The sequence below is a fragment of the Ischnura elegans genome, chromosome 10 (assembly GCF_921293095.1).
Source record: "Ischnura elegans chromosome 10, ioIscEleg1.1, whole genome shotgun sequence".
Lineage (NCBI taxonomy): Eukaryota > Metazoa > Arthropoda > Insecta > Odonata > Coenagrionidae > Ischnura > Ischnura elegans.
In genome coordinates, this window is record NC_060255.1 from 98,833,270 (window position 1) to 98,849,424 (window position 16,155).

The 16,155-nt window shown below is 38.8% G+C and overlaps 1 protein-coding gene across 1 annotated transcript in view; it reads right to left on the reverse strand.

Annotated features, from left to right (window-relative positions):
- Window positions 1-4,840: 4,840 nt before the first annotated feature.
- Window positions 4,841-16,155, reverse strand: part of LOC124167316 (serpin-Z1C-like) — a 56,787-nt gene continuing 45,472 nt past the window's right edge. The window contains exons 5-8 of the mRNA XM_046545292.1: window positions 15,060-15,274; window positions 14,569-14,763; window positions 13,251-13,395; window positions 4,841-5,596 (exon numbers count right to left, since the gene is read on the reverse strand). Of these exons, the coding sequence (XP_046401248.1) occupies window positions 5,436-5,596; window positions 13,251-13,395; window positions 14,569-14,763; window positions 15,060-15,274 (716 nt within the window). The 3' untranslated portion in view covers window positions 4,841-5,435. The remainder of the gene's footprint in view (window positions 5,597-13,250; window positions 13,396-14,568; window positions 14,764-15,059; window positions 15,275-16,155) is intronic.

The following is a 16,155-nucleotide window of genomic DNA, read 5'->3' on the forward strand; positions in this document are numbered from 1 at the left end:
GATGTGCAACTTCACTTTATAATTCCACATTATCCTTAAGAGTTTTTCTTTATACGTAGCGACCCATAGCCTTGTTATTACAAATCTGATTGGGAGCTGTCACAAGCTGCACAGCTAATCAGGAGCAGAAATGCCAGCATTGCCTATGACTTCTGATACACCACCTTTCAGTCCATCATGGCTATTGAATCTGGCAGGGGGGCTAACAATGTGTTATCAGACATTTATTTGTTCTTTTGATCATTATTCAACAAAATAAACAGTTTAGGGGCACATAATCTGCAGATGCCGCAGAAAAATTTTACTACCTTGAGACACCCTAACGCCAAGAAATAACCAATGCCAGACTCAGTGCATCCTTCTGCCAACAGACGTTATCAACCAGAGCTATGAATGGCAATATCAGGATGAAATCACATTTAACACTTTCGAGGGGATGGAGGGTGAATGTAGAGCTATCCTATAATTTCCCAGGAACCATAGGAAAATAGTAGATTCCGTTTAATGGGTCCACCGGTTAGTTGGGGCAGATCTTGAAGAAAGAACCCAATAGAGGAATATCCCAGAGTATTCTCCACTTAATTGGGACAGCATGCCGCTTTATTGGGCCATGAGTCAGCGACATAGACTCCATACTCGCGATGAAATTAAAATTTTTTGTTTTCAGAATACTATTTTTTTATATTTTCCTCCTTTGATTAACTCTTATTTTTCACATATGTTCCTATTCGTACCCTATTTTGAAAGCTCTTGTTGTTATATTATCCGCAAGAGGATAGGACTTTTCTTTAACAGGACTTAGTAAAAGACATTCATTCAGCATCGCCTGAGGCTATGAAAAATATTTTTTACTAAATTGTTATAATTCTTATAAATGACAATAAATTAACAAAACTCACTAATTTATTAATCAAATTAATAGTTTAATACACTTATGCTGCATAATAAACATTCTTTAGTCTTCTTTCTATCATTTCTACGTTTGTTTATGCACATATACAGGATAGTTCGCCTAATAGGGTAGTTTCCTTCATCAAAGAAAACGAACGACATTGATTGGATTCGTTACCCACCATTAGTGTATTCATAATATGCAAATTATTTGGTTTTAGAAATACCAGTTTAGAGGAATGGCAAGGGTCAATTTTATCCTCATTTGAAAAAGGCCAGATTGGCGCCCATGCAATGCGACTCCACGTGACGTCACAGAGACCTAGTTTCTATACGAGTAGATAGGAGTTTTACATCGTCTGAGGTTACCAATGCATGCATGAGGCACAGAGCTCAGGGAAACATGTCTTAACAATCACCTATTAAAACTGGCTAAGGTCGGAAAGTTTTCTTCGTTTGATAAGGTATTAATAATCCTTATTTAAGCCAAGCGCTACCAGCTAGCATCGTACTCAGCTACCTGCTATCATCCTGCATCGTATCAGCGCTCAGAGCATCACCCCAAGGTCACCTCACTTGCAGCAGCGGGAAGCAGAACAATGTCATGCGGAGTTTTTCCCGGCATTCATACTTACCCATAGTTTTCGCGCGCTTGAAAATTTTCACTTTTCATTTAATCGCGAAAAATAGATATCGTCATATAAAAATCTAAAAGCGTGAAATACGTAGTCCAGGAGTAATAATCTTTCGATTTAGGCAATAAAAAAATAATAGGAAACCACCCTATTGGAGCAGCCGCTTAATTGGGGCAAAGTGCACAAGTCCCAATATGTCCCAATTAACCGGAATCTACTGTAGTTCCATAATTTATTTGCTTGGGTTGCATACACCCGTTGGGTGTTTGGGTGACCTGTCAAAGTTCGGTTTTGAAGACTTGATTCTCTGGATTCCTAGGGTTAACAGAAAAATAAGCTCAATAAATGAAGCACCAATCCTCTCCTTTACTAATAATTGGCAAAGGTTAAGATACTCTGACTGCACTGCAAATAAGTACCTAAGGTTATAAGATCCTCCACCAGGCATTGGAGGCCATCTACTGGATGCGGTCACAGATAAACCAAAATTTGCACCATTTTGAATTTTTTTCAAGAGGAAGGCAGTAGATAACCAGGGTTTCTGGACTTTTCCCTAAGAATTTTTTAGTTTCCCACAGCCATGCAAAATTTCAGCTATCCTGCTCTAGTGGAAGCAGTTGAGAATTCCTATCCATCAGATCACTGGCAGGCCGGCCTCGGTGGTGGCGGGGTAACGTCCTCGCCTGCCAAACAAGAGGTCGTGGGCTCGAGTCCTGCCTGGGTATATTTCCCCTGTCCAGGGCATGGTTGTTCATGCACGTTTACTTGTTAAAATTTGTTGAATACCTGATGTAAAATGGCCAATACGAGCTGTCCTCGGCGGTTTGACAATAAAATTTTTTTAAATCACCTCAGTGGTGGTGAGACTACCTCATCGCCTGCCAAACCGAAGGTTACGGGATCGAGTCATGTCTGGGTAGGTAGTCCCATCCCATGAGCATGGATTTTCGTGAATGTCAAATATTAGCAAATTACGGAACCTCTGTGTAAAAGGCCAATGTGGAGACGTTTTTGGAGGTATGAAATAAATACAATGGAAACTCATTAAAGCGAGTACGGGCTATTGCGAGACCCCTGCCATTACGAGAGATAGCCAAGGCACCGTCAATTGACCCTATAATAAGCATGTAAAAAAATTTGTTTTTACGAGGCCCTTTTGGTGTTGGCACTCGCCATAGCGAGAGTTTCCATTGCCAGAAAACCTTCACCAGGAGTCCCTAAACTCTGTAATTTCTTGCAATCTGTTAGAATGAAGTTAACATGGAGTGGTCAGTCACAAATTTAAGTAGTACATTGTCGTTCGATAAATAAGTAGTTCATTTTGGCAAAAATATTGTGGCATTAACATTCGGGAATGCTTGATCTTCTTTCGTTCCTCAGGCGGCAGAAGCAGTCGGCAGCATATCGCACGTCTGTGAGTTGAGTGAATAGAAAGCATTTGATGGCAGACACGTACCACGGTACCATGGCAAAAAAACACCAAACACGTCTAAGCAAGAAAATGAAAATAATAGAGTAATATGAGAGTGGTGTAATTAATTTATCTTCCTATTCGCTCTTCACAATAAAAAAAACAAAAGCACCCAAGGAATGCAGACCATGAAGAGTCAGAAGGAGCTTAGTTCTGGTGGTTTTGCCCACTTCAATCCGTGGGAACTTCTGAGAAAGGGGCTATGCCTAAGCCTAAAGAGGAGTATTTCAGGGATAGATTGCGAATCGAGAACTTCAAGAGTTCGGAATACTAATTCAAAGCACCAAAGCATTATCTCCCGTCATAATTGCTGGTGATGCCTGCAATATAAACCCGAAGTCGTGGAAGAAAGGACTCTGATCCTAAGTATTCTAAGAAGTATTCCCTGCGTGATATAACATACATGAAATGGAACTCCTTTACAACCAACTCGCCGACAAAACCCTTGCAGTACTAGGTATTTCTTGCAATGATGATTCTACAGTAAGTAATGTGCCTTTGCGATGGTGTAGGATGTACGCTACAATAATAATCAGCGTGTTGAGCGTGAAATGTCTGGATGGACATATTAATTCTCTGTTGAGTTTACAAGTAATAGTCACGATCACAATGTACTATTCACAAGGGTGAACTATTTGCATTAGTGGTCAGAGTCGTTCTGGCGCTCTCTTCCGTCACCCGGGTGGCCACAGGAAGAACTCACAGAACAACTGACTCTTGTTTGGTGCCATGTTGTATGCATTCGGTGCCACCACAGATGACATACGTAAACAGCTGATGCTGCGCTTTTTGTTTATTTAATTAAAAAAATTCTGCATTCCTTTTTCATGTTTCTCAGTCATTATTGAGAATGTTAAATCAATAAATTCATACTCTTAAGTTTTTTTGGCCTTAGGGTCCATCAGATGTATATGCCTTTCCGTTTCTTTGCCGAAATTAAATATTACCCATCTGAGTTATATTTTTCACAGTTTCTTGCTTCTTGCTTTTGTTTTACTTAAGTGACATCGGCATAATATCTGCGTTATATTTTTCCGTGAAATAATATCACGTTAATATCTTTTCTTATATTACCAATTTTAATTCAAATCGTTTTTATTGCAGTGCCTTGATAAACTCAGTGCATTATTTCAAATACGTCGCGAGCGTAACACTCAAAAAGGAACTTTTTTTTAACAACGGCAATTTTAATCACATCATTTTGCATGCTTAGCAAACTTTTTACAGTAGGTAATGAAGACATTACGTTATATGATAAAAAAGTCTTCCGAGGCAGGATCGTTATTCACCTTCCACAGTTTTCGTCTGCAGAAACAAATGTAATACGTTATTTCACAACTGCCACTTAACGCACAGGAACAATAAACATACACTAATAGAAGCATTTGAGGCATTAAATAACTGCAATACAATTTTATCAGTTATTTTTTTAATTCTAAGTGGAAAATATTAAAATAATAGAATGATCACCTAAATGCACTAATTAAGTGCATAGAAAAATGGCTTTGTCGGTTGTGCATTGGCATAATGATTGACAAAGCAATGCTTTGCATGATTTTTATTCAGTGCGGCGCTTATAAATTGTTTGAATACTTAGTTGTTATTTAAGTAAGGAAATTTAGTGATGCAAAAAAACATCGCCTTTCGTCTGGATTTATCAGATATAAATTTCTCTGTCGCCGCACCACTCCTATTCATGTATAACTGTTCACAATAGGCATATTGGCTATTATTTGCTCCACCTCCGGTAAAGCGACAATTCGCTATAGCGAGTGTTTATTTGAGCACCGTGGGGTTTCATTTTATCGAGGTTGCTCTGTAAATAACAAAATCAGAGAGAGTCTCTCAGTGACACAAGTGGTTTATGCTTTATCTGATTCTGTAAATGTGCTTATAAAAAGGTCAAGTATCAACCATAACCCACACTTGAATTAAAACAACATTTCACAGATGAAATTCCTGTCACCATCTGTCCACATCATTATTACTACTTTCACCACATTTATTCAGAGAAAGTTGCAAAATTAAATTCTGAATTTCTCTTCAAAATTTAATAAAAAGCAGTCTCCATATAAGGATTTTAAAATGAATATGTACTTTTGGCCTCAACCTTGAGAAAATTTATGGCCAATAGATAAATAAACGTTGAACAATTTGTCTCTTATAGACAACTAGTTTCATCCAAAATTAATAGCAAGTTAAAGGAAATGTTATGTAAAATAGAATTGCGATACACCACCATCTAAAAATAATGGGAGGTAATTAACCCCATAAGTTGACTAATTACATAATCCAACTATCAATAAAATATTGAAATCAATAATGTACCTACACATTACATAACATTTTATGCCCATCACCACTTGAGTAACTCCAACATATAAGAATTCCCTATTGAGTAAGAGAAAAACTTCATCCCCACGAAAATTTCCTAGTGTCTAACTGTCAAGATGCACAGGCTCCTTAAGCACAGAGGGATCCATCACTTTTCCAGAAAAAAGTATCATTCCTGAAACTTGATCTTGAAGCATCAATATAAATGGCCGATTGACCAAAAACCTCTTCACTCTCCTTACGCCTTTAGACATGAAAACCATACCTAAAACAGAGAGAGAAATTTCATGAGATATGCCTAAGGGCCACCAAGTAATTGCTTGAGAAACAAAAACCTCACCCCAGCAGCATAAAATCATTCCAATTTTTATCAATATCAATTTGTTTCACCATTTACAATATGTACAGCTGCATGGCTTGAGTCAGTAGAGATTAAGGTGCAAATTAAATCAATAATAAGTGCATACAATTAAGGAAAAGATATGAAAATTCACTTCTTCCAAAATATTAATAAGATGTAAGTGAATTAAATATAGAATTAAGTAAGCTACATAAAAAGCCAACATACACAAGCAGCAGTCAACAGCAGGACCACGGATACTAAAGCGATTCTCATTTACCTGCTCACAAATGCAGATTACAATACATCTTCCAAAAATTCTACAACATTACAATAGCATTTACGGAAAAAAGAAGTTTGAACTTGTCCTTAAACAAAAAAGGTGAGGCCCAAGCATTTATAATTTTATCAGGAATCTTGTTGTACATACATCATGCTTCTATATATACATACTACCTGGCAAGCCGACTCAAATGGCATGTGGTGGGGGTGTTAGGAAACCAGTCGTTAACAAAAAAATGTATCTACAAAGTTCCAGATCATTCAATAGAGTCCTTCATTGTTTGGGGGAAAAATTTCTATACCTATTTGTTCGGCAAAATATCTCTCTTACTTAATTTATTGCTTTTGTTGGATCTGGAAATTTAGCAGGGTTGTAATATGTTGTTCTGTGTGTCGCTCTGAAAGATATCCATTCTCAATTGCTCCTGAAATTTAAGCTTTAATGCAAGCATCCGACCTCTAGCGGCTCCCAGCCTAATTTGTTTAAAAAGAGTGAAACATTTTCTGTTCGCTTGTTTCAGTTTTGTGATGAATTGCACAGCTTTCCTTTGCAAGGAAAAGAGAAGTTATAACAAAAATTATATCTTCCAAATACAGCCATTTGCTCATCATCATCACTGGTCAACAATCGTAAGATTGGTTTGATGCAGCCCTCCACTAATCTTTTCACACCTACGTATTTCTTCTCTTTCACATCTTTCTTTACCTATGAGAATAAAATAAAATGGTAAACTTCCACACAATTTTATTCACAAAGTACCGACCCGGTTTCGACACGTAGTGTCATTGCATTATCAAGGTCGTGTCATTGTTGAAACCGGGTCGGTACTTTGTAAATGAAATTGTGTGGAAGTTTACCATTTTATTTTATTCTCATGGGTATATAACATTTCCACCAGATATCGCCGGACACTGTGAATATGTTCTTTCTTTACCTGCTGCATGTATCTTGTCCAAGGTCATCATTTTCCGTTCTTGCCATCCTCTTGTCCCTTAAAAATTGTCTTCATCAGGCCATCATGTCTCAAAATGTGGCCAACAAGGTTGTTCCGTCTCCTTGTTAAGGTTTTCATGACAGAACAACCAAACACGCAACATCAAACTCAACCCCTGCGAATTCCGCTCCTCAACCCTCACCTCAGACCATTGTGTTTTTGAATTTTTTTTATAATTGTGTGTGAGACAATTTATTTCCGGGCCTTCTATGCATTTGTACCATATGATTATGAGCCACGTGGAAACCTAGGTTGTATGTTTCGGAAAAAACCATCCGAGCACCTGAAAACAGTCACCATCCCCCGCTCCCCTACCTCACCCCAGACCAACGGTCAGTTTAAAATTCCCAACCCTCCTTTCCACCCCACCTTCCACACCCAACTTTTCAAATGTTTGCGAGTGTGCAATTTGTGTATATATATATTGGTATGGTTAATTTCTTGGTTTAGCCTTGATAATGCTGCAGTGCAGCGAAACATGTCGACTCTAGTGTAATAAATTTTTATGTGGAAAAAGCAAAGTGTTTCACTTCATATCTCACTTCTAATGAAAATAATCAACCATGCGTGTCCCTGCATTAAAATGCGATAATTCTGGTATTTTTCCGTCCCATCATGTTTTTTATAAAGATTGCGGAAAACACTGAAGGATGGTGAAACTCATGCACGGCAATGGCACCGACTCCATGGGGCCTGAGGGGGCCCAAGCCCCCTCAGAAATTGGTTACGGGTGTGACGAAAAATTGTTTCAGACTTGTCGATTTTCCCCCTGAGTGTCCCAATATCGAGATTCGAGTTATCAGGGTTCTTTCTAGTGTCGATCATATGACTCTTCTAAAATGCTTAAAAAACTTAAAACTCACTACTTTCAAAATTTATCGGTGCAAGATCCCCAGATTGGGCCCCCCAATATTTTTTGTAAGTCGGCATCCCTGATGCACGGATAATTTGCAACACAGATAATCCCCTCACGGATAATCCTCGTGTGGATAATCAACAATTTACATTTCTATGGATTAACGTAGAAATGACAGTTGATGTGTACCAGCAATGTACTGCGTAGGAACAATGTAAAGTTTTTAAATGTAACTGTCAATAATGAAATTATAAGTGGTTGATTTTTCATTCTTTTCTCTAAGGAGCAGTCAATACTTCCTTCATATTGTGATTAAATTGTCAAGTTAACCAAAGAAATTAAATATTTATGCAAATTGGAAAGATACATATACACATGAACATACATATCAAAACGCACTTTTTTGTTACACTGATCTTTTAAAGAGCTTCATCAGCAGGGTTCCCACTCTACCTGAATAATGAAATTCACGGCTTTTTCCAGGTTTTCACAGTTATTTTTCAGGTTTTCACGGTTTTTTTCAGGTTTTCACGGTCTCAATTTTGCTAAATTCACGGTTCAACGAGCCAACAATAAGAAAGTCACTAGCCTTATATCAACAGAAAATTAACGGATGCGACAAACGGCCGTGAATATTAACGCCGCAATGAAAAGTGATATCTGTTATGACGTGATCTATCGTTTGCAAAATTCAGGCCCGACAAAAGGACCATCCCAACCGCGCTCTTGCCTAGACGCCGAATACCCCTCGGACCTTATTCCGTCCGGACACTCGAGGTCCTTTTTTAATTCCTCGCCGAGAGATTGTTTTTTTGCGCACGTTGTTACTACTGCACAATAACCAAATTTCCCCCACCCCAATATTTCTTATTTAACGGAAAAATATTTTATTTAAATTGTTTAAAGAATATAATAAAATGATTCTTTCTTATTTAACGGAAAATATTTTATGAAAATGGTTTATAGAACATTATAAATCGAAAAACAATTTCATACACCGTATTAGCACGAATCTAAGACGAACACGATTCTAAGACTACCCTCCTTTTATGGAACTCCACTAGGGGAAAATATTTCTTTCCTAATAACGATACGATTATAAAATGAATGCGGAAAAACGATCAATGCTTTATTTTTTTGCTAGGTCGCCTATGTCCCAGGAAACGAAGGATTTTGGCGAGTAATTAAGATATTCATTAAAGTTTTCAAACAATATTTTAGATAATAACAGGAATAGTAGTACTTTATCAAGACACATAGGTCATATTGTTGATTCGACCCATATCTATTTCAAAATTCTGAAGGAAAACGCCACCTCACTAAAAAAATGTTTGCTCTCCACTCAGCATTTACACTGCTATTATGGATTTCAGTCGGATGTAAAAATTCTTATCCATCAAACACCATCAGTACACGTATTCACGAGAGCAATGTGCATGTTGCGCCCAAAACAACCGCATTCGCCAGCGCAGTGACTGGTTGTTAGATGGATCACGAAGGCCAAAAATAGTCTATTACTTGAACTGTTCCTGTCCAATGAATATATTTTTAATATAATTGAGGTAGTGTGTAAAGAGTGAACAATGTTGCGTTAATCGTCAGCAGTGCGCCCACCTGGATCTTCGCCTTCATATCTCTACTTGTTTTCTCCACGTAGCTCACTCTACCCTCACCCCTACTGTCATGTGCTAGCGGACAACCCAAGGCGCTCTGCAATGTTCACGTGCATCTAGCCTGGATTCTTTTCTTCATGTTCAATTATTTTCAGTCCATCTCTTAAAGTTCTCAATAGTTTCTTCGGAGGGGCCATGGTCCGAAGACGAATAAAATTAAACTAGTGAAAATGAAACCTGACTTTATTAAACCCGCATGGAAAACACTCGGTGGTTCGAAGTCCAGCCACCCTGGAAAGTAGGGAACCACTCGTACGAGGTGAAGTTCGGAACTGATGCCATCGCGTACGGGGTACGCAGAGCATACTGCAGAGGGCGAAGCGTGACCATATGACTGCGCCATGAAATTTTTTACCCTAAAGATACCCATTCTTTTATAATTAGCGTAGCGCCAGATGAGCAGATGAATTCAGATTGTTAGTGGGGAGAAACAAAAATCCTGAGAAGCTATCCCTTCGTCAGTAACTCTGACTAGTGAGACTTATAGTATAGCTCGTAAATTGATAACTGATAACAACCTGATATCATGTTTTCGGAACAAAATGCCGAATTAACTGCCGAGAAGCTCAGCTACGAGGATATCGCGTTTCGCCAAAAATCACCATCGTATTTTTCCATCTATTTCCTTGCTTAAAATACGTCATGTTTGGTCTCGTTTTTTTAACGTGCAAATTACTAACATTTCAATCTAATAAAAGCATAATAGAAATTGCTGAATATCATTGTTAGATACCTTTTGGGCTAATAGGTGACTCATGCAGCAGTTGACCTCCAGGAACTGGGAACTTTGAAGGGGTTAGGTTGAAAAAGGTCAGTGGGTGAGAAGAGGGGGGAGTGCGAAACATGTTTCTATTGTTCTCGTCTAACTCAATATTTTTTTCGAAGCTAACGTCTTCGTAATACGATCCCTGCGCGAGCTGGGACCTTTTTTTTATTTTGAAGAAGAGGAAAGCATCAGAAGGGGGGAGGCGAATGGTGAATGGAGGGGGATAAAGGTTCTTGGGAAATGCGCTAATGTTACTTTCCCACGGCACTGAGCTTCTCCCAATAGTAGTTCCATCTCTTGGGGAAGATTCCAACTATGTGCTTGTCGTTATTAGCCATAAATGACACATTATATTTATTTCGTCTCATTTTCGTCAAACGATGGATGCGGGAAAATTCTGCGTCGGAACTGCGATCTTCAAACGGGGGAGAAACAATACTTCGGGGAACAATAGATGCGGGAAAAAATTACATTGTCCATAAGGAACTTTATTTGGGACCAGAAACGGCGAACGATCAATGCGGGAACGATAGATCGAGGTTCCACCGTATAACTTTCTTTTGAAAGCGGCAGTGTAATGACTTCTTCTCTCTGCTATCGTAATAACTCTGAAACCAAAACTGAATCGATCTCTCTAATCAGAGGCAAATCATGTTCCCTTCTTACCGTTGCTCTGGGAAAAATGGAACGACTTTGTAGCAGTTTATATCGCGACGGCATTGAGGCTTTAACAACATAAACAAATAGCATTACCTTAGATAGCACAAAGCAGAGGAACTGGATCACCACCGACAGTAAATAACTTCACACAAACTTTCCGGTTGCGACGTAAAACTGGCAAGTCCCAGGTCGACGCATGCGAAAATCGTGTAATGCTGTGTTGCCATAAGCGGAAATCTTCTCTCGTTATCAGGGACTTAAAGGCCGCAACGCGCGAGAATTAGTAACGTCAAGCCGAAAGCTTGCTGTCACCCGGTTCAAACGCAGGGAGCGTAGTGTCCACAACGCATGGCAGGTTGTCAAGGCTAGTGGTCTTCCAGTCACAGGATTGAGGGTGTTGAATAAACGTTCAAATTTTTCGACACAAAGGCCAACTAGATTTAGTTTCGAAAGTGGTCGCTGCAGCCAGTGGGAAGCCTAATTGGATGGAAGGGGGACTAAGCAGTGACCGAGGGAGGGGAAACCAAGCCAGTCGAGGAAAGTAAACAAGCTGATGAGAAGTGCGTGTCATATTTCAGGAGGGGGAGAAAAAAGGCTTGCGCTGGGGAAAAATATTTTTTTTTCTTCAGGCAACATTCGTTCCCACGCTTTTCTGACCCATGCGACGATGCTCGCCACAATAAATAGAAGGGCGCTCACTACGAACGAAGTTGAAAATTTCTGGGAAGGTATTATTATCAAGATTGAGAGATTTTTAAGGTTTTAGGACGAAATTCACGGCTTTTTCCAGGTTTTTTCGCGGTAGACGAAATTCACGGTTTTAAGGTTTTCACGGTTGAGTGGGAACCCTGATCAGAGTATCCTTTAAAATTATACATTCGGGAACTGGAAAATCGAGCATTAACTGTCCCACCAATGCTCTGAAAACCTCCTTATGTTTATTCCGAATGTCCATTCATGTCTGTCATCAATAAGGTCTCAGTCATGCTAAATATCTTTTTTCAAACTATAAAATTAAAAAACTACTAGCTCAATGAAAATTGAGGCACTCAAGACACTAAATCTAAGCCAACATGCTGAAGCACAAACAATCAAAGTGAACATTATATAAACAGCCACAAATCCAAGATATGAATAAACGACAGGCCAAATACATACTTTTCAATACAAAACAACAATATAAAAGAATCAAATCATCAACAGCACAGAAATATCAGTAAAAATATCCTCAATGGCATTAAAATCAAGTTTAAAGCACAAATTTGCTACGGGGAGTAATGGTATCAGTTCACAAACATTCCCAGAATCAGAAATCGGCTGTGGGGAATTGGTTGGCACGGTAAGCAATAATACAACACAAAAACTTTTCAGAAGACTAATGACCTCATGAAGTTATTTTTTTCTTAAGGTGAGTGCATTTAATCCAGGCACAGTAACAAACTCAACCAGAGGTCATCAATGGTCCAAAAGATTAAACAGATTATGCTAGCCAAAGCATGTTGAGGAAAACATGAAGCAGGGTTCCCACTCTAACTAAATTATAAAATTCACGTTTTTTTTCCAGGTTTTCACAGTCTAAATATCGTCAAATTCACGGTCTGCTGATAAGCCATTTTAGGCAGAAATATTGAAGACGTAACAATCACCGTCCGCATGTCAACTAAAAATTTATCAACAGCGACAGGCACCGTGAATTCAAACATAGCAATGAAAGTGCTATTCCTCATGACGTCACCTATCGATATCAAAATTTAGGTGAAGCTTAAGGTTGTGAGAGGCAAAATGGAGGGAGCAGTGAGGTAGGGAAGTAAAGAAGTGTCTGATTTTTCGCCAGGGTTAATGAACACTTTGTTCGCCGGTCTTGCAATCACAGGCTCAATATCAATGTGTCCTCATGGCACAAGGACCAATAATTGCACTTCGAATATATGTGTGGACAGTGTCTGTATGTGGCTCGGCCTTGAAACATAATTGAAATATCTTTTTTTCATTTGATCTGTCAATTTTAGTTCTTCTTCTATAAGTTTGAGAGATTTCTAAGGTTTTAAGACGCAATTCACGGCTATTTCCAGGTTTTTTCACGGTAGACGAAATTCACGGCTAATTCACGGTTTTAAGGTTTTCACGGTTGAGTGGGAACCCTGTGAAGTTTATGTCAATTCGACCCTTATACCCAACGTGCACAGAAAGGAGAGTTTAACCGCAGATTCTACACAGAAAAGTTTGAAAGTCAAATGGTTTAGATTTGGAGAGTGCCTGCCCCAGCTGATTCATAAATACGTTAAACAGGAGCCATGAGAGCATTCTGCAAGACTAGAAATGAGTGTGAAAAATGAAGGGGACTTACCAGTGGAAGCAGCAGCCTCCGTGCCCTCCTCGTTCACTTCAATGTAGGCCTTCTGCACCACTTTGCCAACCTTCAAGTGTTCCTCAGTTGTGCTGACAATGCCAGAAAAATCAGCATCATCACTGAACATTAGCGTCATCCCCAACTGAAAGTAGAATTCAGCATTTCTAAGCTAAAACTCTTATTTGAATCAAACTTTCCCATGGTCACATAGCACGTGACATTATATCCATTTTCCCAAAAAATGTGGGGAAGTTGTATTGTATGTAAACAGCAATGGAGAATTGCATTTAAAAATGGGGAAAGGTAAATTTCTACCAGAGTGTTTTCAGCCCCAAGAAAAAAACCATAATTGTTACATTTTAATGTGCTTCGACATGATAAAACTACCTATTTATCGAGTATTCGCAGATAAAATGAACTAATGAACTGATACATAGACTTTTTCTCTAATTGTGAGAATTTTTATTATTTTTAAAATGACAAGAATGAATTTTGTTCCTTATAAAATCTCCCATTGATAACTCTGCATTAATTAACTGCTCATAGTTGCATTTAAGATCCATTATGGATGTGAATATCACTAGAGAGATTAAAATGTGCAAGTAGTCAGGAATTTGAATAGGATTGCATCAGAAACACATTCAAGGAGAAGACATAAGCTCCTAATCACTCATCAGGAATGACGACTCATGTTCATGATGACTCATCAGGAATTGCAAGACATTTGAATGACAAACACCACTGGTGCAATTTTGATGCAAAAATTTTACATGTACATGACAAGGGGCGGAAACTGGATTTCTTAGAACAGTTTGAAATTGTTAATTGCCCCGCTAATTTTAAATTATGTAACGACCATATGTTCCCATTCCACTCACCCCTCCTGAACATTAATCTACCTTCCACCCATCGCCCATTGACGTCATCATTAACCTTGGAATGAACACACCCCAATAACCCTTTCCCTTCCCCCCTCCTGAAAACCTCTACCAATATAAAAAGGCTGTCACCCATTGCTATGTATCTTGATAACGGCACGAGTTGCCGAAACCATGGTCGGTTTACATAAAAGTGTGTGGAAACAGACAATTGGTTTTACTAAGCTGAATATCAAAGATTTCCACCATATCACGCCGGACACTGTATCTTTTATCTCAATAGCTCATCAATGTGATGTTACAATATACAAATACTTGTGAAAGAGTATTTGCAATATAATAAAATATGTATTACTTGTGTTGAAATTGGAATGCCAAGAAAGAAAAAGCCGAAAAAGGAAATAATTAACCAGTCATTCTTTCGAACTGAAGTTTACCTTTTGGAGAACACTTTCCAGATAGGTCGTGAGCATCACTTTAAACTTTGGTAGAAATACAGTTACATCTTGATTTTTTGTGTTTTCCTCCAGTAGGTCGGACAAATGGAAGTCTGGGGTAGACACTTTGCCCTCCAAATCCGACAAGGGTGTTTCGGCAAACGGCAGCAATATCACCATGCTCAGCTTCTCCCCCTAAAGACATCATGTGGACGAGACGAAGACACATGATTAACCAATATGAGCACAGTCAGCCATGCAAATCACACAAGTACTCCCATACTACTTAGCACCAATGGAGAATAATTTATTAATGATAGTTTAAAAAAGCAATGATTATGTTTCCTGCATATCTATTGATTTATTAGAATCATTAAATTATACAATTATTAATCAAAGATATGCAAAGCATTGCTATTAGCAGAAACTATAAACTATGTATAAGGTGCTAAGAGCATGATCTTAAAAGTTATTGGAGGAACATAACATACCTCATAAGGAAGCTCCAACACTTCGGCCCCTAATTGCTGGACAGAGCCATATCGGAAGCGCTTTTCAACGGTCATCATATCCACATCAACTTGGGACCCATCTGGAAGGTTGAATTTGTCCTTCCTCGTCAATTCCTTCTTAAAAGGGTTTGCCCATTTGCCCTTGAAATATATTGCATTCGCCAGAACCAATTTGGTCTGTGCAGTGATGTCACCTAGTGTCAGATAAAATGAAAAAAAATTAATGGTGAGAACAAGGAAAATAGGAGAAAGTCCATGATATTTTTTTCTTTTCTTCTTCGCCCCCTAGCATATATTTTAGGAAGGAAAATTCATTGTCACCTATCGCCAAATTATGAATAGGCCCTCTCTCTTCTTTGAACTCCGACGGTTCTTCAAAAATCAGGGTGTCCCTCCAAGAGTCATGCACCTGATCATCACCTTTTAAATCACTTGTACTTGGGGTAACGTCATCCTCCAGTTCTACTTCACTTGATCTGTCACTATCACTGTATCCTTCTTCTCCATTCAAACAACTAGAACTATCTGAATCACTCGAAAATTCGCTTCTGTTCACTTCTTCTGCGATAGCATCCTCACTTAACAAAGCCATGGTCAGAACTGAGGGGCATTAGGTTTCTTTTCATTTGAGCTGAGCTTCGCCTCCTCGCCATATGAGATAGGAAAAGTGTGAGAGTGCATGTGACCACCCACAAACAGAACTGAGGGGGATTAATTTTCTTTTCATTTGAGCCTAGCTTCGCCTCCTTGCCATGTGAGATAGGAAAAGCGTGAGCTTGTGTGTGACCAAACAGAAAGAAATATCGTCATTAGATGTGACAGTCACTCTAAATAACACAGGGCAGGCCTAGGGTTTTCGTATCACACCATTTCAAAACTGGCCCTCCTAAAAATCCCATCGTAATAGCTTAAAAATCTTCTCTCTTTACTTCTCAGTTAATGTGCCACGCTGGAACAAAGCACCTTATTGTTTCGGGATTTTAGCTTATGGTGACGACGTTCTGCTTCTTCTTAATGAAACGAGAGATAGGAAGGATGCTTGGGCTAGCAAAGATAAACACACTCAAGATAAAAC